The sequence below is a fragment of the Actinia tenebrosa genome, unplaced genomic scaffold (assembly GCF_029948245.1).
Source record: "Actinia tenebrosa isolate PJP-AT-01 unplaced genomic scaffold, QUT_ActTen_1.0 PGA_scaffold4__44_contigs__length_22323623, whole genome shotgun sequence".
In the NCBI taxonomy this organism is placed as follows: Eukaryota; Metazoa; Cnidaria; class Anthozoa; order Actiniaria; family Actiniidae; genus Actinia; species Actinia tenebrosa.
This window is the reverse complement of record NW_028292581.1, coordinates 1,540,926-1,563,390: the sequence shown is the minus strand read 5'-3', so window position 1 is coordinate 1,563,390 and position 22,465 is coordinate 1,540,926. Positions and strand designations below refer to the sequence as shown.

At 36.0% G+C, this 22,465-nt stretch overlaps 4 protein-coding genes across 4 annotated transcripts; 2 read left to right on the top strand and 2 right to left on the bottom strand.

The window, feature by feature from the left end:
• The first annotated feature begins 418 nt into the window (after positions 1 to 418).
• Positions 419 to 14,189, top strand: LOC116299538 (protein adenylyltransferase SelO, mitochondrial-like). The gene is made up of 19 exons (XM_031708212.2): positions 419 to 948; positions 1,571 to 1,709; positions 1,821 to 1,854; positions 2,592 to 2,703; positions 3,545 to 3,668; positions 4,108 to 4,223; positions 4,474 to 4,577; positions 5,328 to 5,454; positions 7,781 to 7,829; positions 7,942 to 7,976; positions 8,294 to 8,334; positions 8,747 to 8,819; positions 9,319 to 9,405; positions 9,759 to 9,879; positions 10,640 to 10,707; positions 10,930 to 10,975; positions 11,191 to 11,234; positions 11,349 to 11,415; positions 11,908 to 14,189. Exons 1-19 carry the CDS (start codon positions 545 to 547, stop codon positions 12,109 to 12,111), a joined length of 1,995 nt encoding a protein of 664 aa, XP_031564072.2. The 5' UTR covers positions 419 to 544; the 3' UTR covers positions 12,112 to 14,189.
• On the bottom strand, positions 13,962 to 16,634 carry LOC116299369 (costars family protein v1g158749). The gene is made up of 3 exons (XM_031708024.2): positions 16,498 to 16,634; positions 15,235 to 15,396; positions 13,962 to 14,605 (listed from the first exon to the last, which is right to left on the bottom strand). Exons 2-3 carry the CDS (start codon positions 15,365 to 15,367, stop codon positions 14,490 to 14,492), a joined length of 249 nt encoding a protein of 82 aa, XP_031563884.1. The 5' UTR covers positions 15,368 to 15,396; positions 16,498 to 16,634; the 3' UTR covers positions 13,962 to 14,489.
• Positions 16,635 to 16,767: 133 nt separating this feature from the next.
• On the top strand, positions 16,768 to 19,521 carry LOC116299359 (uncharacterized). The gene is made up of 2 exons (XM_031708016.2): positions 16,768 to 17,325; positions 18,229 to 19,521. The coding sequence occupies exons 1-2, from the start codon at positions 16,769 to 16,771 to the stop codon at positions 18,578 to 18,580; spliced, it is 909 nt and encodes a 302-aa protein (XP_031563876.1). The 5' UTR covers position 16,768; the 3' UTR covers positions 18,581 to 19,521.
• An 800-nt stretch (positions 19,522 to 20,321) lies between these two features.
• On the bottom strand, positions 20,322 to 22,308 carry LOC116299352 (major facilitator superfamily domain-containing protein 6-like). Its single transcript, XM_031708002.2, has one exon. It carries the CDS (start codon positions 22,258 to 22,260, stop codon positions 20,560 to 20,562), a length of 1,701 nt encoding a protein of 566 aa, XP_031563862.1. The 5' UTR covers positions 22,261 to 22,308; the 3' UTR covers positions 20,322 to 20,559.
• Positions 22,309 to 22,465: the final 157 nt, after the last annotated feature.

Sequence of the window (22,465 nt, the reverse complement as noted above, 5' to 3'; positions counted from 1 at the left end):
AGAAATTTCGCGCGCGCGTGCAATGTGCTCTCATAAAGCACGTGCTCCAAGCCAGTCAGAACGCGATATTCATAACAGTTATTTTATAAGGTCTTTTTCCATATTCTGAAACGTGTGTGATGTGTGAAACTACCGTGATACCACGTGCACTCAAGTTATAAGTTATAAGTTATATCAAGTTATTCAATGAAACGAAACTGAAATGAAGAAATAATCAAAGAAGCAAAGTGATCGAGGCAAGTCGAAACAGACTGTATTTAGAAAATCTATTGTATTTTCTGTTGTATTAGGTCTGGTACATTGTATTTTTTATGAAAATGTTACAAGTATAGAGATTACATTATGGTATATTATTGGGCTTCCTGTGGCCTAGACGTCGTTCTTGCCCAGTCTCAACCGCGGGTTAAAAGGGCCAAAGTCCAGTTTTCGAACAGGAGGTAGAGGAGGTTAAAATAAACAGATTCATTTTGTGAATATTTTTGTTTTCAATTCCACATCGAAGCAAATTTGGGAAACCACTATTGCTTGAATAGATGTTGACTGTATGATCGCTGGCCGACATAGACTTCGTAAGGTTCTTGCAACTTTCAGTCAATGGTTTGCTTCAAGACCACACAGAAACATGGCGACCCTTGAGACTCTACATTTTGATAACTTAGCTTTGCGCTCGCTACCTTTAGACGAAGAGCAAGAAAACTATGTCAGACAGGTACCTGGAGCTTGTTTCTCCCTCGTTGATCCTACTCCAATTCGTAATCCAGTAACTGTAGCCTATTCTCGTCATGTTTTTTCCTTGATTGACTTGCCTGAATCAGAACTGACGAGAGAAGATTTTGCAGAGTATTTCAGCGGGAATCAACTCCTACCTGGTTCAAAGACTGCAGCTCATTGCTACTGTGGACATCAGTTTGGAAGTTTTTCTGGTCAGCTTGGTGATGGAGCAGCAATGTTAGTAAGACTATGAATTCAAAATGTTATGATGAGTATAAATACCATATTTAACCCTTGGCGTAAGTGCATTCCGATCATGCGCAATAAATATTCCCACGACTTGACTGCCTATTTCCACGATACTAGATTAGTTCATTCTAATAATAATAATGATAATAATAATTTAATAATTTCTATAGCGCGATTTGATCAAAATGCGCTTTACAATCGTAAGTGTTTAACTAATATTTAGGTGCTCTTTATATTTCTTAGGGTTCATTTTGGCATACCTACTTGTTGTAAAGTGAATTTACCATTGTTTGTTATATAATAATTTGAGCACAATGGACATTATTAATCACATGGTAGTATGTTTGTTTCCTTAAGAATAAAAACCTTTGTTTAAGCCTGCGTAACCTAATTTTGAACTACTTGAATGTGAGGCTACGCTAAAAAATCTCTTGTCCATGGATGGAGCAAAACACAACAGCTACTAAAATAATGATGATGATGATAATGATATTTTACTAGGGAGCCTACTCAGCAATGTGATTAATTAAAGTAGTGCCCTAGAAAATTTGTCTGGCCATCTCAAACTCCACTTCAATTAAAATGAAATTCATTTTTCTCTTGAATGAAGGTATCTAGGAGAGGTGATAAATGGTAAAGGAGAAAGATGGGAGATACAGCTAAAAGGAGCAGGGTTAACACCATATTCCAGACATGCTGATGGGCGTAAGGTCCTCAGATCAAGCATCAGGGAATTCCTCTGCAGTGAGGTATGTTCTCCTTTCAATATCATTTTCCCCAGCTTGGTGGCAGTAGATTATAGGATGTTCTGGTACAATGAATATTATGCAAATTGGTTTATTGCTTGATTGTGTTTTCAGGCTATGCATCATCTTGGAATCCCAACTACAAGAGGTAAAAGTGAATTTTTGAAAAACCTATTTATATATCTTGAACTTAGTATCCAAGGGAAGGGAAGCACGGGTGGCGTGTGCTGCTAATGAGCTGCCTCTCACCAATGCGACCCGAGTTTGAGCCCTGCCGTGCTCGGTTTCGTACGTGAGTAGAGTTGTTTGTTGGTTCTCTCCAGTGCTTCAAGGGTTTTTCTCCGGGTTCTCCAGTTTTCCTCCCTCCTCAAAAATCAACTACTAAATTCCAATTTGATCTTGGGCTCTCACCTGGCATGGATCTGAGGGTTCCGTTCGTGATTGTTTTACTCTGAGATTACAGACAAAACTGGTAGATTTTAAATTTCAAGGAAATGGGTTATAAACATTTGACATGCCACAGGTACCCCAAGAATCAGGTACACGAACATTTAACATACCACAGGTACCCCAAGAATCAGGTACACAAACATTTGACATACCACAGGTATCCCAAGGATTAGGGATAATATCATTTGACATACCACAGGTATCCTAAGGATTACGGATAATATCATTTGACATACCACAGTTATCCCAAGGATCAGGGATAGTATCATTTGACATACCACAGTTATCCCAAGGATTGGGGATACTAGTAATTGATATACTACAGGTATCCCAGGGATACCAATATTTGACATACCACAGGTATCCAAGAGATGTTGGCAAAAGAAATTTGACATACGACATATAATTTTGAATAAGCATTGACTCTCTCCACAGCTGGATCTTGCATTACTTCAGATACACTAATACCCAGAGACATCTATTATGATGGCAATGTTATTCATGAAAAAGCAAGTATAGTCATGAGAATGGCTCCTACTTTTATAAGGTTGGTTCTATTGTATTATTTTCTTTTAGCAAACTATAGATGTAAGAAGACCAAGTCAAACTAGATTATTAAAAGGGAATGGTTAGAGGAGCATAGAGAACGGGTAGAGTGTAGGGCTTGGAGAAGAACAGAAGACATTTCACGGAGGGTGACAGATTATGAAGTATTTTATAAGTCAGAAGTAGAATCTTAAAAGTTAATCGGGGTTCAATAGGTAACCAATGAAGAGCCTTAAGTAACAGAGTGATGTTCATTACAGCAAATCCCTGTTAGTAGACAGGCTGCATAGTTTGAACACGCTGCAGTTTTGAGATATCTTTGTCTGGTAGGCCATAGAGAAGCCCATTACAATAATGTGAAGGCATTTTAGGTTATCTTAGGAAAGATATTTGTGAATATGACCAATAATATTGACCTAATGGCTAAGGTAGCCTTCTTAGAGATGTTATTGATGTGCTGGGAAAAAGTCAGGTGCTTATCTAATATAACTCAAAGATTAAAAACAGAATCAGAAAGTTGAATAGTAGCGTTGGAGATTTAAAAAGATTGCAATGTTGAATTACTAGCGAAACAAGAAGTAAAGAGAATAATTTCAGTTTTATCAGGGTTGCACATTAACAAGTTGTTATTAAACTACAGTATTACATCATCAACGCAATGACAGAGAGTATTCAGTTCAGTATCCCTTGGCCATAAGTAATCTAGCATGATGTCTGAATTTTTTTGCCATCCAGTAACCGTCGTTATTCCCTGCAAAGGGCCTAACAACTTTTTATAGACCTATTGATTCTAATTTTCACTCTATATATAATGTAGCTTTAAAACAAATTGCCTTTGCTAGGTTTGGATCATTTGAGATATTCAAGCCTATTGACAGGTTGACTGGTCAAAAAGGACCAAGTGTTAGAAGAACAGATATTCTAACCAAGCTTTTAGATTACACTATCAAGACATTTTACACTGAGGTATGTTTTCTTAATAGTCATTGGAAAATTTTAAAAAAATTTATATGGCCAAGTTCAGACTCCATGCAGTGTATTAATTAGATCAATTAATTTTGGCATCTGAATTGACTCTGATGAATCTGCTCACCCAATCTACAGCCAGTATTTTTATTTAGCTCTCTGCATGACCAATCAGAATTTGATTCAGTTTTTCTCTTAACCAATCCATTGCTGATTCAACAAATTTTGACCAATCATCATCTCATATATAGTATTCATCTTGACCTATCAGGAACTGAATTCATTGTCCTCTCAACCAACAATAGAGCTGATGTCCCACTCTGCTTCACCAATAAGCAAGTGATCCAGTATTGTCAGTCACTAGCTGTTCGAGGAGAGCTTTTCACTGCTGTCAGTAATCCAGTGTTGTTATTAATTATCTGTTGAATCCCTTAAATAGGTTTACAATGCTCATCCCAGTAACCTAGAAGACAGATACCTTGCTTTCTACAAAGAGGTTGTTCTAAGGACTGCAAGACTTGTTGCTGAATGGCAGTGTGTTGGCTTTTGCCATGGGTAAAGATTTTAAATTTCAATTCTTTTGATTTGATTTTTCTCTGAATATTTGTCATAACAATGTCTATAATTCATTAACATGAGACACCCATTTTTGATAATAGCAACATATATATATATATATATATACCTTGTCTAACCAAAGTAGACTTATCTTGTTTAATAATAATTATTTATTTATTGAAGGCAACTGAATATAAGTGTTCTAAGGAATCTTTAGTTAAGTCTTGTTCAACTTGTTTCAATATAGGGTCTTGAACACAGATAACATGAGTATTGTTGGGCTTACTATTGACTATGGGCCATTTGGATTCATGGACTACTTTGACAAAGATCGCATTTGTAATGAATCAGGTAATAATGATTAAAATTTAATTCTTATATCTATTATTAGCCATCTTGATTAATGCCGTTAAACATCTATGAGATTGCTCCTTGTCTATCAAAAAATAATTTACATTACATCTACAATGTTAATCGAAGCATTATGATCATCCGGGTGGATTACATCTACACTTGTCATGAGGCAGGGGCAGATCCAGGATTTTGTTCAAGGAGGGGTGCTCTGCACAATGTTAACCCAGGGAGGGCTGCACCCCTTAGAATCAAAGGCAAAAAACAAAATTGGTTATCTTCGAAGTAGGAGCACAAAGTGTAACCAGCGAGGGGTGCGCACCCCCTCCCACCCCTGTGAGAAAGAGTGTTTGATCCAATAGACAAACATCAAGATGCCACTACCAGTGCTGGCCCACTCAAAGCTCTTTAAAAGCTTTCTCACATTTTCACTACTGTTAATGCTAGATTTTTCTTAATTGTTAATTGTATAACCACTACTTTGATCTGTAAGTCAATTTTAATAGCCCACATCTGAGATATGCTTCGCTTGTCATGCACAAAAGATTCAATGTGAAGCTTCGTGCCTAATGCTCATTGATTTGTGACAGGAGAAAAGAATAAATCTAATTTAGCCTGTAGCCATGTACTCAAACCTTTGTGTGTGACAAGCGTAGCATATCTCAGTAGTGAACTATTGGGATAAAACATCCAGGCATTGTCACAAAAAGGGTCTAACTGTGGCTAACTTTTTATTTTATTTTATTAAAGATGCCGACAGAGGAAGATACAGTTACACAGCACAGCCTGAAATATGTAAATGGAACCTGGATAAACTGGCAGAGGCAATTAAAGATGCTTTGCCGCTGTCCAAATCTAGGCAAGCCCTAGAGGAACTGTAAGTACAACCAGGAATCTAGTTTTACTAATACTATACAGCAATGTAGTGCAAAAAGATGTGCATCAGTGAAACTACTAGAATACTAAAAATTTCAAACTATGTTTTTTTGTACTTACATGCTATTTTTTTAAAGTTTGTCAAAACAGTGCTCCATGCATCTACCTCATATTTATTATTCACCCATTTTTGTTCAGTAGAGCTATTGATTTCTCTTCTAGCTGAACTAAAAACTGCTTGCATCATGTCATGTTCTTTGGATAACAAATGATTGATTTTCAAAATGATTATTTTTTTAATCATATCCTTTTTGTAATCACTACCAAATCCTGCAATCTGATTGGTTCAAAGGAGTGTGATTAATTCCCAAATCACATCCTTCAGGAGCTCTTAATTGCATCCTAAAAAAAAATTTTTTTTTAACAACAAAATAAAACAAAAAAATCAACAACAAACATTTTTTTAGATGTTTTTTTTTGTTCGCATTTAGATCTTCTACTACATTAAATTGATTATTCTGCACTCTTTATTGTGTCTTTTTCTTGCGTATGATTACAAAAAGGATATGATTAATAATGGTAATTGAACTGAGTGGAGTGCAATTTGGTCTGAAATCAAACGCGCGATTACAAAATCGCACGACCGCGTAGCGGGAGTGCGATTTGTAATTGCAAGTTTGATTTCAGACCAAAATTGTACGACACGAAGTTCAATTACCACTTTATTATATCCATTTTGAAATCTTTTTTGAAAAAGACGTTTTTTCAGTTAAACCGACATGACTTACGATCTAAAAGCAGTCGATTCAAACATGCTGCCAAGAGAACTTGTTTATACTGATCGAGCAATGATTCTCATTTTGAAAACCAACACTTTCAGTCCAAAACTAAAATGAATTTATATCGGACCAAAGGGCATTACGTGTATTAAGAATCGTTTACTTACATTAAATAACAAGACAATCCTGCCCAAAAGGGTTGTAATGAACTGGCTGTTGTCCATATTACAGCCAATGCTCACTGCTTGTATTTTTACGATTTCTGTTCAATATGTTTAGATCACACTTGTGCCGACAAAACAGCAAAAATCAAAGGTTGTTTAGTCCTTCGGTTGTCCTTAAGAAGTCACTTAGCTCAGCAAAAATCTTCTTCTTAAGAAAAACTTCTTTTAATGACTGTATTTTCGATGTGTTGTTATGCTTTACAGATTGAAAAGGAAACCACTTTCCACGATCAATCGCCAAGAAGTCACATTCAAAAGATGCCGATTGCATTTTCTCCCACTGCTTTTCGCTGTAATATCTTCAACTTACTTAAGCAGTTACTTTACAAAGATGCTTTTGACGATTTTAAGTGATCAGTTGGTCTTTTTAAGTCCTTTTTACGGCTTTTTAAGTCTTTTTTTAAGACTTTTGACGGTAAAATCGTTCTTCAGAAAAAATTATTTGAGCCGTGGCTCTTTTTTTCCGCAAGAAGCAGTGAGCTCAACACTAAGATGGATTCCTTGATATAATTGGCTAGAAAATGACATGTCTCTCTTGTGATTGGTTCATATCAGTTGATGTGCAAAATCGTGCAATTTAGAGCTCAAAATCGTGCAATTTATGCTGAAATCACTGCTGCAGGGAACCAATCAGATTGCAGGATTTGCTTGTGATTTCAAAATGGATGTAATAAAGTGGTAACTGAACTTCGTGTCATGCAATTTTGGCCAAATTGCACTCCACTCAGTTCAATTACCATCATAAGTCAATCCATCCAGGTGATCTGACCAGGTGATTTCCTGATTGAATTTAACACAATCATTAACATCAACCACTATGAATTCAATACACTTGAGTTTTCGTTGTAGCCATGTATGAATTTCTTGCCAATTGACCTTTTCTTTTTTTAAATGAGGCACAATAACAACACTTTGAGGCTTTACCTTTGGTTTTTAAACCATCCTGGAGAGTGCCAAGGACTCAGTAGCATTCATAATTCTAGATGTGTGTTTGTCATAAATCCTATCAAGCAATTATAAAAACTTTTCGACCATTTGGGGGGGAAAAATTAGTGGTAATCATTTAATAAAAAACTGTGAACAATTACATGACAGATAAAAGTAAATTCCTAGTCTTTAACTGGACAACATATTATTAGTATCATCTAGGGATTGATTCTCTTTCAAAAAAACACTGAATTGCAATTTGATTGGCTGATGGGATGTGTCATAGCAATTTTTTGTTGGAGACATATAATGTAATTTTTTTATATGGAGACATGTAATGTTAAAGTGTATTTCTTTTTTTCTTTTTTTTTTTTTTTTAACTTACCTTTTTCTGTAGATATGAAAAAGAGTATGAGAAGGTATGCATGAACAAGATGAGATTAAAGGTCAGTAGCATTAGCAAGCAATGGTCAGATCATGCGGATATGCTTTTGATTGACAGCTGTCAACAAATCCATCAACCAATGCTATAATGCTGTACTCTGCTTTTTATTACAGCTTGGCTTATTAAATAAGCAGTTATCAGGGGATAAGTAAGTATAACCAAGGTTAATAGACCTGTGTAATGTTTTCACATCTTACACTAAATGTCATTCTTTTGGGAATGAAATTCTTAGTTTGACTCGTGTCCATATTCATATGTCATCTCATGCGTCAACCATTAAACTAAGGAATGATAATGTGGGAATGGCATGTTGTCTGAAATGGGAAAACATTACCCCCAAAGTAAAGGTAGGTATGCACACATAGCATAGGCAATCCCAGAGGCATAAAAACTAGCTTGTATAACAGCAGAATGCCAGACAAAGTAATAACCTTATAAAAAGAATAATTATCTTTTCTTCTTCAGAGAATTAATTGAGTCTCTGTTTGACACTATGCAAGAAACAGGTAATAAAACGAAAAAGATAAAGTTCAACTTGAAATCAATTTTTTCAAGAAGTTTCTTATTAATATTATAATTTTTATAAATATTATTACAAATTTTATTCAAATCCAACTAGTGGTTTATCATCATTGCTGCATTCTGATTGGATGAGCTATTAGTAGGCTATAACTCATAGCTAAGTAATAGCAAAAAAAGCTGGCTTTGAAAACCAAAACACCCCCTTTACTTTAATTTAAAACTTGTTTGAATCTATATATTTCACCTACTAGTTGGATTTGACTAAAATGTTTAGTCCTCTCGCCCTCATAGCCTATGAGTCATTATCTCATTCGGCCTTCAGCTTCATGGGCTATTGACTTGGCCTATTTGGGTTTGAGGACTAATTGCTTAATAATGACTCTTTCTCCATCATAGGGGCTGACTTTACCAATACATGCCGATGCTTAAGCAAAGTACAAGTACAAGACCAAAAGCAGAGCTCTGAAAAGTAGACTATTATCATGTTTTTATATTAGTAACTAAAATTACACCAAATGAATGAGTTAAATAGAATCAGTTGTGGTTGTATTACTGTAGATAAGTATTTTTTATTTAATAACTAAAGAAATGCACAGGTTTAGTGTATGGCCTCAACTGATTCTATTTCACTCATTCATAATAATATAGCATAATGCTACTGAAGGACAAATTCACTCTTTCTTCTGTACCCAATGCATTTTGATAAATACCATTAACAACCTGATCTAAGTTAGTTTATCTTACAGTCATACCCTACTTTACAATGTTATCAACACCTTACATAAATGTCTGCAACTATTCTTGTTTAAGTAATGTATTTTTCTAAAACTTAAGAGCCACCAGTATTTATGTTATCACAATTTTTTTTCATTTTCATAATTTTTACCAATTTTTTTTACAAATGATATACTTTCCAAGTGATCATGGTCTTAATCATTTTCTTTCTCTTTCTATTTGTAATTAACTAGAAACAAAGATGTCATAAATTATCTTGTGTCACAATGTCAAACACTAGAAGAACTACAGAAAGCATCACAGCCTACGATGGGTGATAGGTAAATCTTATTAAAGATCTATTATGGACATTTCAAGAAAAGTAGGATCCATGAGGCTCTGTTTGAGTTTTAGGATTATGGAGTTATTGTTAGGGGATTTTAGAGAGGTTTTTAGTGAAAGGATACAGATTATTGGCCACTAAATTTAATCTCAGTTTGAGATTTCATCAATAAGAGCTTCCACTTTGGGAGAAATTTTCTTCCTACTCATTTGAATACATAGTACTTTGTGCCCTTTTATTGATGTTAAGAATTCAGGCAGGCCCACATAATTCATGCATCAATCTAAATTTATCCAGTTTGGTTTATTATATATTGGTATAAATTTATTTATTCTTTTGTCCTGTTTCTAGACAGTTGGAAATGTTTCTGTTGATAATTCAATCCAACCCTAACTTGCTTCAACAACTGGGTGGAAGTGTACAACTGATACGCAAGGCAATGGAAAAGAAAGAAAAGCTACAGAAGCTGAAGGTTTGTACACACATGATCTGTGATTATAATATAATATGGTGGTTAACTAGATAACCAATAGGAGATGTGGGTAGCTAATTGTTGGTCAAAAATAATGTAAGTGAATAAGAGGTGCTCAGAAAATGGATGGGATATAATGAAAAAGTGGTCAGGAAATGGATGGGATGTAATGAGAAAGTGGTCAGAACATGGATGGGATGTAATGAGAAAATGGTCATGGGATGTAATGAGAAAATGGTCATGGGATGTAATGAGAAGGTGGTCAGGAAATGGATGGGATGTAATGAGAAGGTGGTCAGGAAATGGATGGGATGTAATGAGAAAGTGGTCAGAAAGTGGATGGGATGTAATGAGAAAGGTGGTCAGGAAATGGATGGGATGTAATGAGAAGGTGGTCAGGAAATGGATGGGATGTAATGAGAAAGTGGTCAGAAAATGGATGGGATGTAATGAGAAGGTGGTCAGAAAGTGGATGGGATGTGATAAAAAAGTGGTCAGGTTGGTCGTAGATATGAGGTAAAGAGAAAGTGGCCAGAAAAAGGATGGGATGTAATGACGAAGGGTGATCAGGAGGTGGATGGGACATAATGAGAAAATGGCAAGGAAGTAGATGGGATGTAATGGAAAAGTGGTCAAAAGTTGGTAAAAGGCATTTGAGTCATATCATGAAAGCAAGAACCCAAAGGATGTTCATAATCATAAGCAATCTAATGACACTTGTAAAGAATTTCTAATGTCTGTCCACCTTTTCTTACCACAGGAAGCAAATCCAAGTGAAAAGTTGGAAAAAGATTCCCAGTTGTGGACGACTTGGATAGCAAAATACAGGTACTTGCTGTTATACACTATATATAATAGATATTATATACATTGATATACCCTATATGCCAATATAAATGTCTGGTTTTATTTATTATTATAATTTTTTAAAATTAAATTAAATCTTTATTTTATTTTATTTATTTATTTTTTTATTTTTTTGCAAATGATTTTTAACTATAATATCAATTTATGTTATGTTCATTCAATGCTTTTATTATCATGCTACAGTGCACGATTGGCTGATGATTTTAAAGATTGTGATGACAAAGAAGAGGTGCGTCTTACCCCTCCTTTCTTTTGAAAGTTGTTTGTTAGTATTCACATATTTTACAAAGACAGGAAGGCCAAAAGCAGTATTTAATAATCAAATAAACTCTTGAACTGAGATTAGTTCGGATCCAATTCAAAAACCTTTGCAATATTCACTACATGTTGTAACATATTATGCCCATGTGCTTATTGACTTAGTGTATTTTATGTTATTCCTAGGCACAAAGACAGCGTGTCACTACAATGAATGCTAACAATCCAAGGTAAGATCACTCTGAAAAACCAAGCTTTGTGACAGTCTTATTTTTACTTTACTTTGTTATTTAGATATTGCAGACTATATTAATGAATATCATATCAACTTGACCCTTTGTCAGGTTCATATTAAGGAACTACATTGCACAAAATGCCATTTCAGCAGCTGAAAAAGGAGACTTTTCAGAGGTAAATAATTCCAGATAAAATATTTTAGAATAGTTTTTTCTAACCAGGTCCTAATAAATTTTAGGGGCAGTTTTCTAAGGGGAAGGGTAGAAGAAGTGCCTGATCTTCCCCTTCCTCCCTCACCACCCCTCCCTCCCCACCCCCAATTCCCATTGGATACTATTAAAAGACTGTTGCCTTTGGCTAGACTGTTTACAGTCCCTCTTTTCCCTCATAACTCAGTCACATCCAAGTTAGGAGAAAACCCAACTAGACTGAGTTAAGAGTTTTGTTTTGTTTTGTTTTGTTTTGTTTTTTTTATTACATGACTCCTTTTTACAATTTAACTTAGTTTAATTTGACTGAGTTAAGAGTTAAGTACCTAGGAGAGACTATCTTGACAGTGTACCTTTGGTCTGCCATAAGTCATCTTGACAATAACAATGACTCTTTTGGCATGACATCCATTCATTTGAAACTTGTGTGATCACCTTATTTCATCCTTTGTTGCAGGTACAAAGGGTTTTAAAACTTCTAGAAAACCCCTACAGTGATGACATCAGCTTGTTAGATCTTCAACCAGCAACACAGGAAAGACAAAAAACACAAGCCGTCACAGATGAAGATGGAGATAGCTGTAGTAAAAATGTGAACACAGATAATCTTAACTACGACAAGAAGCCTCCTGATTGGTCACTGGACCTAAGGGTCACATGATCCTCATAGACACCTCTTTTTAGCCATCACTGCTGCAACTTGAATATTATCAACCCTTTATTGGCAACTCATCAACAATAGAATTCTTTATTTAGTTTTTTTCTAAATCACTGATGCTATTTAGCCAGAATGAAATAGTGTAAGTCACATTAACCTAGCTGGTATTATTAACCAATTAGGTATAACTGTCTTACATCTAAACTTACTTTTCTCCCTGTAGCTCATGCACCCTTTATTGGACTATTAGTAGTTTATAACTAGTGGTACAGCATACCCAAGATTACATGGCTTCAGCTGGTCTGACCGAGACTTGATTTTCTGGGCTAAGCTTAAAAGCCAGTGGTGAAAAAAGTTTTAAAATATTAAACAATACAATTCCCACTGAAGAAAAGAATTCTTTCTTTGAATGGTCAATGTAGGTGCATAATATTCAAGTTGTTATGGTGTAAAGAGGTGGCAGTATTGTATTGACTTCTAACTGATGAAGGCCTAGAAATGCAAGACTCTGATCACAAATATCACACAGTCAGCACTAACTAGGCATGATGACGGCACATCATTAAACCACTTCTTGTGGGATGGTTGTGCTTGATGTTCATATTCAGTATTGGTTAGCAGAGCAATAGCTTGTATCATAAATATTCATAAATGTACATAAGTCTTCATTCTTGATTATAAATTTTATGGATTTTAAATATTCCCACAAACTTCAGACTCAAATTATAGCACAAATAATTTTCAGAAGGCATCTTTTTTTGACTGCCTCTCGATTTAATTAGCCAGTTTTAATACTTTACTCTATTGCAACTTTACATTACTTTCAGTGGGTAATTTTGGAATTTATCTTGAAATTCAGACTTGATATTGATATACACCTAATTGAAAAAATGTTGTCGGGTTCAAAAAAAGGTTATATCATCGAAGCTAAGACCGAAGGGGAGCATGGGAAGACAAACAATTATGCTAATTTCATGCATATTGCAGTTTCCCCTTCCTGTGCACATTTTAGCAATCATGGCTTTGGCATGTTGTTAATCTAGGTCGACCGACTTTGCTCTACTGTGCATTTTTACATGTCTATATGCAAATATAATACACATTTTGGAGTACCCAACATCCTTTTCGGTCTTAGCTTCAATGATATGACCTTCTCGAACCCGACTACGATTTTTCAATTAGGTGTATGTTGAATCATTAGTCATGCATGTCAGATAATATGATTACCAAATACAGTTACTATTCCACCAATCAGCATGATTTTCAAAAATATCAGCAGAAAGGAAAGATGATAATAAGCCCAATGAAAAAAGTACTTATTGATACAGTATGCCCCTATAGAAAGCAAAGGATTTTGGACATCAGGGATGGACCATTAGTTAATCATGATAATTGCAGGGAACGTAACCCCCATCCCTCAATCATCTAATGGTCTGTCCCTAATAATATATTATTAATCTTCATGGGTTAATTGTGTTCACTCTAATCACTCAATAGAATCTAAAACACTTTATCTTCTAAGGATGAGAATTGGTGTTATTTTCATACTTTTATTCCTGGAAATTCACACTTAGAAATTTGACCTTCAAAGGTGAACAATTGAAATTGGTTATACAATGTTATAGATATTTAAAGTGTGCATTAATCCCAACTTATACATGAATTCTTCTAATAAGAATATTGAAATGAAACCTGCCTCACAAGTGTAAAAGGGCCAGATAAATTTGAAATAACTTTGAGTGATGAATGATTGTTTTGTTATCTGCAGCACAGGATAGTATAGCCACGAAATTGGCCAAAAGCTAGCAGAATGATAGTCTCCCTTTACCAAAACAGAAATAGCCATCACAAAATCAAGTGGAATTTATAACATTTATTTATATAAAAACAAGTTTCTTAATAAATAAGGATATTACAATTCTTCATTTTTTTTGCAAACAATAATGTAGTCCAGTCACAATTCATTTCTTTGTTTTAGAATTTTCTTTTTCTTATGCAATAAATTTTTAGGCTAGAAATTTTAGTAGTTAATTATAATAAAAAGTGAAATACCCAGATATTTCTTGAATTTCAATCAATAATCATGAAGAATGTATTCAGTTTTCTCTAATTTATTATGTAGTCTTTAATGAAGTTAGAGTACAAACACGAAAAGTGTGCAGCTTAAATTTATAATTATAGTACTATTTAGTACTAAATAACTAGAGGTATTTCTAATGGGTTTTTTGTTTTTGTTTTGCATTTTGTTTTGTCTTTTGTTTCTTTTAATGCTATTTAGTATGCTTTTAGTGTTTGTACCCTAATACATGTATTCTCAAATAATAATATTAAATTTGGATGAATGTTCAATGAGACTGCTGTATAATAGTACACTATGGTAGCTACTCTGACTTGAGAAGAACAATGTCCACGTTGTCATGGACTCCTTGGAGCAACAGTTCTCCATCATATTTTACAATCTTCTTTCTCTTTGCAGCTCTAAGAGTTCCAACTAGAGCTGTTAAAATTTTAGCAAGAATTTTTTTGTTAAAAAGAAAATAGATGTATATTCAGAGGTAAAATTCACTATTGATCTGAGAGATGCTTATTAACTCAATAGTGTTGACTGCCAAACATGACATGTACCTCAGAGCAAATATTAAAGGGTGGTTGAAGAGGCTTTGAGAAATTCTAAAAATATCCCTTTTTCCAAGACTGCCGTGGGTCTGACCTAAATAGCTCCAGAATTCTAATTCTGAGGCAACTATTTAGAGAACTCTGCAAAGCGAGGAAGTCTATGAGGTGGGTGTGTGGGATATAGTCTTATGCTTAAAACAGAAGGGACTTCTAAACCTTGTCTAAACATATGGGTGGACAGCAGTGACAGTAACTTTTGCTTTTGTGCATCAAATTTGTGCAGATTCTATTGTCCAAATTCTCAATCGTTATTAATTTGTATGAAAATGTGTCTGGGAAGCCTTGGCTGGTGTAGTGTCGCACTGTGCTGTAAATGAAGTTATGTGTTTTATTCAACAATTTTAACAAAAATAAAATCCTTAATGTAAGAACATCCTTAAAAGAAGGGAAGGGCAAATTTAATTTTCCTGAAGCAAACAAGAGGAAACTAGGTTAGATGTTTATTTATACCTTCAAAGATGTTGGCACAGCGATCATCACTAAACAGCACGCCAAACTTTACTACATACTGACCATCAGCATTTGGTGTACCAAGTCTTTTCAACTCTTCTACAAGGAGATTGACTTCATGTTCAACATTCATGGTTGCAAGCTAAAAGTGCAATGTAGGATCTGGAAAATATGTGTACAAATTAATTATATGCTACAGGGGTTATCCATGGGTTGGGTCAAACAGGGTCCTACATAGCATTGTGCTTAACAGGGGTGGATCCAGGGGGTGCAAAGGGGGCTGCATCCCCCCTGAAGACATACCGTTGGGAGATGGGAGAGGGCTTTAAAAAAATCCTCTGCTCGCAGGGTACAGGCTTTGTGGTGTCATTCACAAAATTCAATCGACCCCTGCAATTTTTTTGGCTGGATCCATCCCTGATTAAGGGTAGAGGAAGGAGATACAATTTGTAGAGGGCTTGAATATTTCAATTATGATTTGTAATTTATACTATTATGATTTGTAGAGGGTTATGGGGAGTGTCCATATGGGGATTCCTGGAAACACTCACGATGTATATAACTCGTACAGCCCCAGAATTTTGTAACAATTGAGCAATGTGAAATAATTTAAGATGTTTCTTGAAAAACACAAATGAAATTCAAGTTTGAAAACGAAAGCCCTCTCGATTCCCTCGCTTCTATACTTTGGTGGAAATCATGAAGAGAGACGACAGCTTTCTACTAGAGCATGAAGAACAACAGAACAGTTAATAAAATCAGTAAATAATCAAAATGTGTCATTTAGCTGGATAAAAGTACTTCGCAATTTTTTTCACTTTCGAAGTCCCTAGTTTTATTTTCTTATCTTCCAATCGGAAACTTAACTTAAAAGAATTAGAGATTTGTCCTTTTAGCCTTCAGCTGCTTGAAGGTTACACCCTCACTTTATTTTTTACGGTCTATAAAGTCAAGAACTTAAGTTATACTTATAAATATTTCCAATTACAGGTTGTAAAAGACTAAAACAGGGATCAACGAATCATTTGAATGTAATGTTAATAAGTTTGAGGTCGTGTGAAGGAGGGTACAGTAGAAGGGTCATGTCCATGCTCAACTGACCGGCTTCAGCATTCCATCCTCTAGAATCAAGACACGCAACTACTTTTCACGAAATAAAACTGGATAAAGGGTAAGTATAGGTTGATAGGGCTTGATTTGACCTCTCTCGTAGCCTTTAGATGATATAAAAGAGTAAAGATCTTCACGTCAAAGTTTACTTACCTAGCGTTACTTGAGTGCTGCAGGAATTTCCGGTTAAGCTGAGCCTGCAAGCCTAGGCAGCGGCTATTCCCATGGCTAGTAAACCCTCGATTAACATGCAGGTGGAAAAAAATCTTAAATACACGTGTATAATAGTGAGGATTTGCATGGGCTGCTAGACCGATCGCACTACTCTTCAAATATCTCTATCGTTATTAGATTTTTCTCCAATCTCTTATTCTTTATGGACACCTTTCTGCACTGAAACTTCGATCTTTGGACTTTTGAAGATATGTCGACTACTATACTAGAAGGAGTCGACAATGAGGTTTTGCTTGCATTCGTTGTTCTCATCGCAGTTGGGGTTTTCACGCTTTTATATTATTTCAGTAGCAGTGGACAGTCGTCGTATAATCTTTTAAACAGCTGGCAGTACTTGAGGAATTTTTTTGAGAGAGAATTTGCAGACACTCAAAGAGAAGAGAGACAATCTCCAGACGGGACTAGTTCAGTAGATAATAATGACAGTAGAAATGTTCAAGACAGTCCAATAGACGATAACGACCGCCAGGAAGCTTCTCAGACAGAAACTGTTCATGACAATCAACGGGCTAATTCGGATTTTGCTGGTCCATCTAGGGCCCAGACAAAGGGGTCACATGAAGAGGGGCAAAGCTGTAGGACAGGGTTAGGTACCAGTGAAGAAACGCCTGGTGGGACTACAGAGTCTAGGTCTGAACAAAATGAACCCTGCTCTACACCTGGACAACTGACCCTGAGAATAAAACACCATGAGGTGGAGAGAAACTATGCCGTTGGTGCAAGCACCACCGTTGGTGAACTGAAAAGGTTGGTTTATAACGTAGTACTTAGAAATATATGAAATTCGCATCTGGCCAGGTATAAAGATGCTTGGGGCAGGAATAGACTTTTATCACATGGCACTATGTTTATTCCCATGAGAACATAAAAAGTTGTTTAACCTCACGTAGCCTCATTCTGAAGTGCTTGAATGCAGGGCTGTCAACTCTCCCGGATAAACCGGGAGTCTCCAGATTTTGGACCGTATCTCCCGGTCTCCAGATTAGAGTCTCAAATCTCCCGGATAATCCCGAAGCTGGCCATTTCTTGTAAGACTCGACTTTCACAATAAAATTCCAATTATTTTGCGTTGTTTGTGTTATTTTAAATCGCTAACAAAATCAAAACGTTCCTCAAAAAGTGTTCTTGCAAGCAGGCCATTGTAATATAAGCAATAATCTGATTGGTCAAAAATAAACCAATCACATCAAATGTTACAAAGCGAAAGACGTCTTTTTGCGTGTTTTTTGAAGCGCTGTGACGTCATGTCCCTTCCCTATCAATTCTCCAGATTTGAATATCTCGGGGGTTGACAGCCCTGTGAATGCAAAGCTATACAGGGGTAATCTATGGTTCAACATGGCTGCCACATGATAAAGGTCCATTCGCTCCAGATATATGGTTCCCAGGTCTTTGAAATATCCTATCTTTTGCAAAGTTGGGGATCATAACTCATTTCTCTTTGGATTGGATAGAATCTTATGTTTTGCAGCAAAAGTGTGAGGAAGAGCAAATCTATGCAACAATTTAACATGACTTGGATGATAATTTGAAATTTGGTACCTTCCACAAGACTTTTGTTGTGCTGGACTTATTGCCCATATGAAATGTTAAGAAAAAAATCAGAATTTCTTTTATTCAGGTTTGTCTTCCATTTCCTCCTTGATATAGATTAAGTTTTCCAAGTGAGGTTGCTCAAGGCAGGAGAGTACGGCTCATTTACAGTGGAAGACTTCTACATGATGACTCGGACAGTTTGTCCTCGTATGGCATCAGTAATTTCTCAGTAATACATGCTCAAGTTTCAGACATGCCTCAGGTAAATGCTTCCCAGCAAGGGCAACGGGACAATGAAATAGAGTTAGACATCAGTAGACTGTTCATACCTCTCCTGACATTTATCTTGTGTGGTTGTTGGTATGGATTGATTAGCTATCGACAACTGTTCAATACTACATCAACTGCTATTCTTGTTATTGTGACTGCTGCATATGCATTCATGGTATATGTTATGCTTGGGTAAAGAAAAGTCCCATCTTTATAAAAAATGGTAAGTTCTGATCTTTAACGCAAATTCATAAGAAAATTAGATTAAAGATATCATCAATATAAAAAATTATGTCAGATTGACCTTTAATTGTGTTCATACTGCAAACCAACAAATACAAGGATCTCCTGTGCCACAAGAATTTGAGTTAATAGTTGTATGCATAGAACATTGGTAGTGCGTGTGAATTACAGTAGACAAAATTGAAACATGTATACATGTACGTACAGCTGTATACTGAGGAATTTGTATCCCATTATAAAAAAATCGATTTAGTCATTTATAAAGGACCATTCACTAATTTTATGAAATTGAGAGATGGTTTTGAAAATTTGAAATTTTTAACATTTTTTCCTATCCTCACTATTCAATAATAAAATATTATTATTGTAAAGTGCAAAATTGGAGAACTTTTAAAATTAAATCTTCCTAAGCTTTCCTTGCAGTAATCTTCTTCAGTACTGGTAATTCAGGGCATCCCTAATTAAGTGATCGAATTTTCAGGTTCTCCTCCCCTTTATACCCAGTCCCCAACAAATAATGAATGGTCCCTTTTTTTGTAATAATAGTAAGCCAATTTCAAAGTTCCCTGCTCCATCTTGTAAGGTAGCTGTGACTTTGCATCGAAGCGAGATGAACAGTGAGCTCACAATGATAGAAACCTTTTTTGAACACCTCAATAAAATTTTCACATGCAATTTCACTGCTCATTTTGCTTCAATGCAAAGGTACGGCTACCTTTCAAGATAGCACTGGGAACTGTGAAGGGGACTATTGCAAAAAAACAATAATCAAATAAGTTGTCATAGAGGGTGTACTTAAAAATAGAAACCTTGTACCTTATTGTAGTTAGTATTTTAATTGGAGACTAACATCAAATGGATTTTACAGCATTTTATGCAATCACATAGGTGGTGACCATAATTTATTCATATTATTATTAATGTTCTGTAAGGGAATAAAGAAAATTTCTGTAATTATAAGGCAAACAATATAAGCATGAAATGCTAGAAGAAAATTGTCCAATAGTCCCTTCACAGTTCCCTGTGCCCTCTTGAAAGGTAGCAGTGTTTGCATTGAAGCAAGATGAACGGTGAGCTTGCAACAAAAGAGACCTTTTTGAACACCTTGGACAATGTTATTCACATGTTTCTATAATTGCAAACTCATCATTGGTCTCACTGTGATGCTAAGGCACGGCTACCTTTCAAGATGGGGCAGGGAACTGTGAAGGGGACTATCTCACTGATCCAGATTTCTGTGATGAAAGTGAACGGCAGAATTCATCTAATATTTGGTGTTTAAAAGATGAAGGAAATTTAGATATTCTTTTTGAAGCAAAAGGTTGCCATATTTTGACAAAGAAAAATTGATGTGGACCTTATCTGGTTGGCTTGCCTCTATACATAAGGCAAAGCACTCTAAGCTAGTAGATTTGGGAGATCTTCACAGTTACTGGTCTGTTGGTCTTTACAAGTCTTAGGGCAATCTTATTTGTTTATGTGAATTTGTCAAAAATTTATGAAACTGCATCTTGTAGTATTTGCTTTCATTGTTCCAATTGAATAGCTCCTTACTCCGAAATAGTTCTTATGACACTTTGTTCTCTTGAAAGATACTTTGTGTCAAAGAGGCTGAAAAATAAGAACAGTTGAGTACTGGTATTTAGCCTTACTTGTCTATTAAATGAATAAAATGCTCTTCTTTTGGCCATTATACGAATGTACACGTAAAGCAAGATTTTGCACAAAATCAAATTATGCCTTGCTTTTGCATTTGCATTTGAAAGTGTATTACAGGGTCCTTCCTATCCAGGGGCACTATGGGAGTGTGACCCCTATTTCTATATTTGGCATTTATTCGGGTTTGTAAAATGTTTATTTTGCCACTATTTGTTTAAATGTAAGGGTTTTGAGGAGGGAGAGATGATTTGAATAAGTAGCAATAATAAATAATTAGAAATTAGTTTCTTTTCGCTGAGGTTGAATATGTCTGCCTACAACTTGAAACTTCGAGGCGTCTGGATTACCCTCTGTAAATAAGCCAGGCAGGACAGGTCCTACTGTGGGGGGAGGGGAACCAGCTAGAGGTTCACTCTCAGTAGTAGGGCTTTGTTTTGCTTTGTCTTTTTTGGAAGATATTTTCGCAGGGCTCTGTAAGATTCTTTCATCAGGTCCCACAATCTTCTGATGAATAAAGAACATAACGAGAACAGCCAAGCAAGCAAGGCCATAGTATCTAAAAGTGCTATTGGTTCCAAAATAATGAATAAGTACACCTCCGATAATCGCACCGCAAGCCCTTCCGAGACCATGATGGAGTCCCTGTAGAATGCCTTGAGCTGAAGTGCTGTATCCGGGGGGAGCAATACGCCCCATGTAGCTAGTACACGTCGCCCACACGGCAGCGTGGGTAAAACCTTGAAGGACCTCTAGAGGAAGGACTAGCCAAGGGTTACGAATCCATGCTATGTAGACAAACCGAATAAAGTTCCCTGCTAGACCAATGTACAAGACAGGAATATGGCCAGCAAGTTTGATGAAGTGACCGACATAAAAGTAACAAAAAATTTCCGAAACATGATCGATTAGCGATGCTATTCCGAAAAGCGTCGGCGGACCACCCAGGTCTTCGAGATGCCAAAATAAAAACGTGAAAATCAGCCCTAAACCGAAACCCATGAAAAAAGCTACGAGTAAAAACCCTCCGTAACGGAAAGAAAAAAGTGTCCGAAAAAGCTCAACTCCTGAGTTGGAATCATCTTCGATGTCCTCCTTTAGTGTTTTTTTATTCTTGGCGAAAGAGAAACGTGTAGCTACAAGGAGAGCACACGACATGAATACGACAAATGAATAAAATCCAATGGTGTAATTTTGACTTATAATCTCTCCGCACATTTCAACTCCTTTCATACTGTCGATTATAAATCCTAGGAAAAACATAGCCGTTCCCCAACCAAGGCTGCCCCACAGGCGCTGTTTCCCGTACAACTCTTTATTCTCGCCCAACATACCAAGTGTTGCTGAGTCCGCCAAAGTTATTGCTGGAGCCGAGAAGAATTCACCAACTAGAGTGAGAAACAGCAGCACTAGGAATACCTGATGGACTCCTTCAGGATCATAAACCAGAGAACTCTTTGCTTTAAACTTCGGCTCCTCCTCGTTGGGAGTGTTCGGTTGAAGGAACTTTTGAACCTCGGACGTTTCGCCTTCGGTAATTTTAGAAACATTTTTCGTAAGAACGAAATATTTTCTACAAGTTACAGGAGCGGGTTTAATGAAAGCGAAGGAAAAAGTGAATGAAATCCAGCAAATCAATGAAAATATTAGAAGTATTTTTCTCTTGTCGAGTCGGTCTGCTAGCGTTCCCAATAGAGGAGCACTAAAGAACTCAACCATTGGTCGACAGCCAACTAAAATACCACTCAGACTAGGATTCATCCCGAGCTGTTTGAAGTAAACGCCAAGAAGAGGAAAGAACGATCCAACGGCTCCCCAGTAACAGAAATAAAAGATTTTTGAAACAAGCAGTTTTCTGTTTAGGCTCTTGAATTTGTCCGCAAAAGGGCTTTTTATGTGGTCCTCTTTCTCTTGAATTTTGTTTTGATCAGACGGTTCTTCATCAACATCCATCATGTCTTTTAGTGACGATGGCATTATTTTTTTCTTCAAGCCCAGTTTTCAACGGAACTTTTAAATTTTGTCTTGATAACAATGTCCTTTACTAAAGCAGGAACAACAAAAGCTTATTTGATTAATGTTTCATTTTCTATAGAAATGGTGGCTTTTGGTGGCCGCATAGGTCTTACTGGTAGATAGCGTCAAAAAGTCATTCACCGATACGTCCTAAATCATACAAACG

Coding starts and splice junctions, on each gene's coding strand:
- LOC116299538 (XM_031708212.2), top strand. CDS start 545: ATGATCGCTGGCCGACATAGACTTCGTAAGGTTCTTGCAACTTTCAGT. Junction 4,578..5,327: donor TCGCATTTGTAATGAATCAG/GTAATAATGATT, acceptor ATTTTATTAAAG/ATGCCGACAGAGGAAGATAC. Junction 10,976..11,190: donor ATTGTGATGACAAAGAAGAG/GTGCGTCTTACC, acceptor TGTTATTCCTAG/GCACAAAGACAGCGTGTCAC.
- LOC116299369 (XM_031708024.2), bottom strand. CDS start 15,367: ATGAATGTTGAACATGAAGTCAATCTCCTTGTAGAAGAGTTGAAAAGA. Junction 14,606..15,234: donor CTGTGCCAACATCTTTGAAG/GTATAAATAAAC, acceptor AAATTTTAACAG/CTCTAGTTGGAACTCTTAGA.
- LOC116299359 (XM_031708016.2), top strand. CDS start 16,769: ATGTCGACTACTATACTAGAAGGAGTCGACAATGAGGTTTTGCTTGCA. Junction 17,326..18,228: donor ACCGTTGGTGAACTGAAAAG/GTTGGTTTATAA, acceptor TCCTTGATATAG/ATTAAGTTTTCCAAGTGAGG.
- LOC116299352 (XM_031708002.2), bottom strand. CDS start 22,260: ATGCCATCGTCACTAAAAGACATGATGGATGTTGATGAAGAACCGTCT.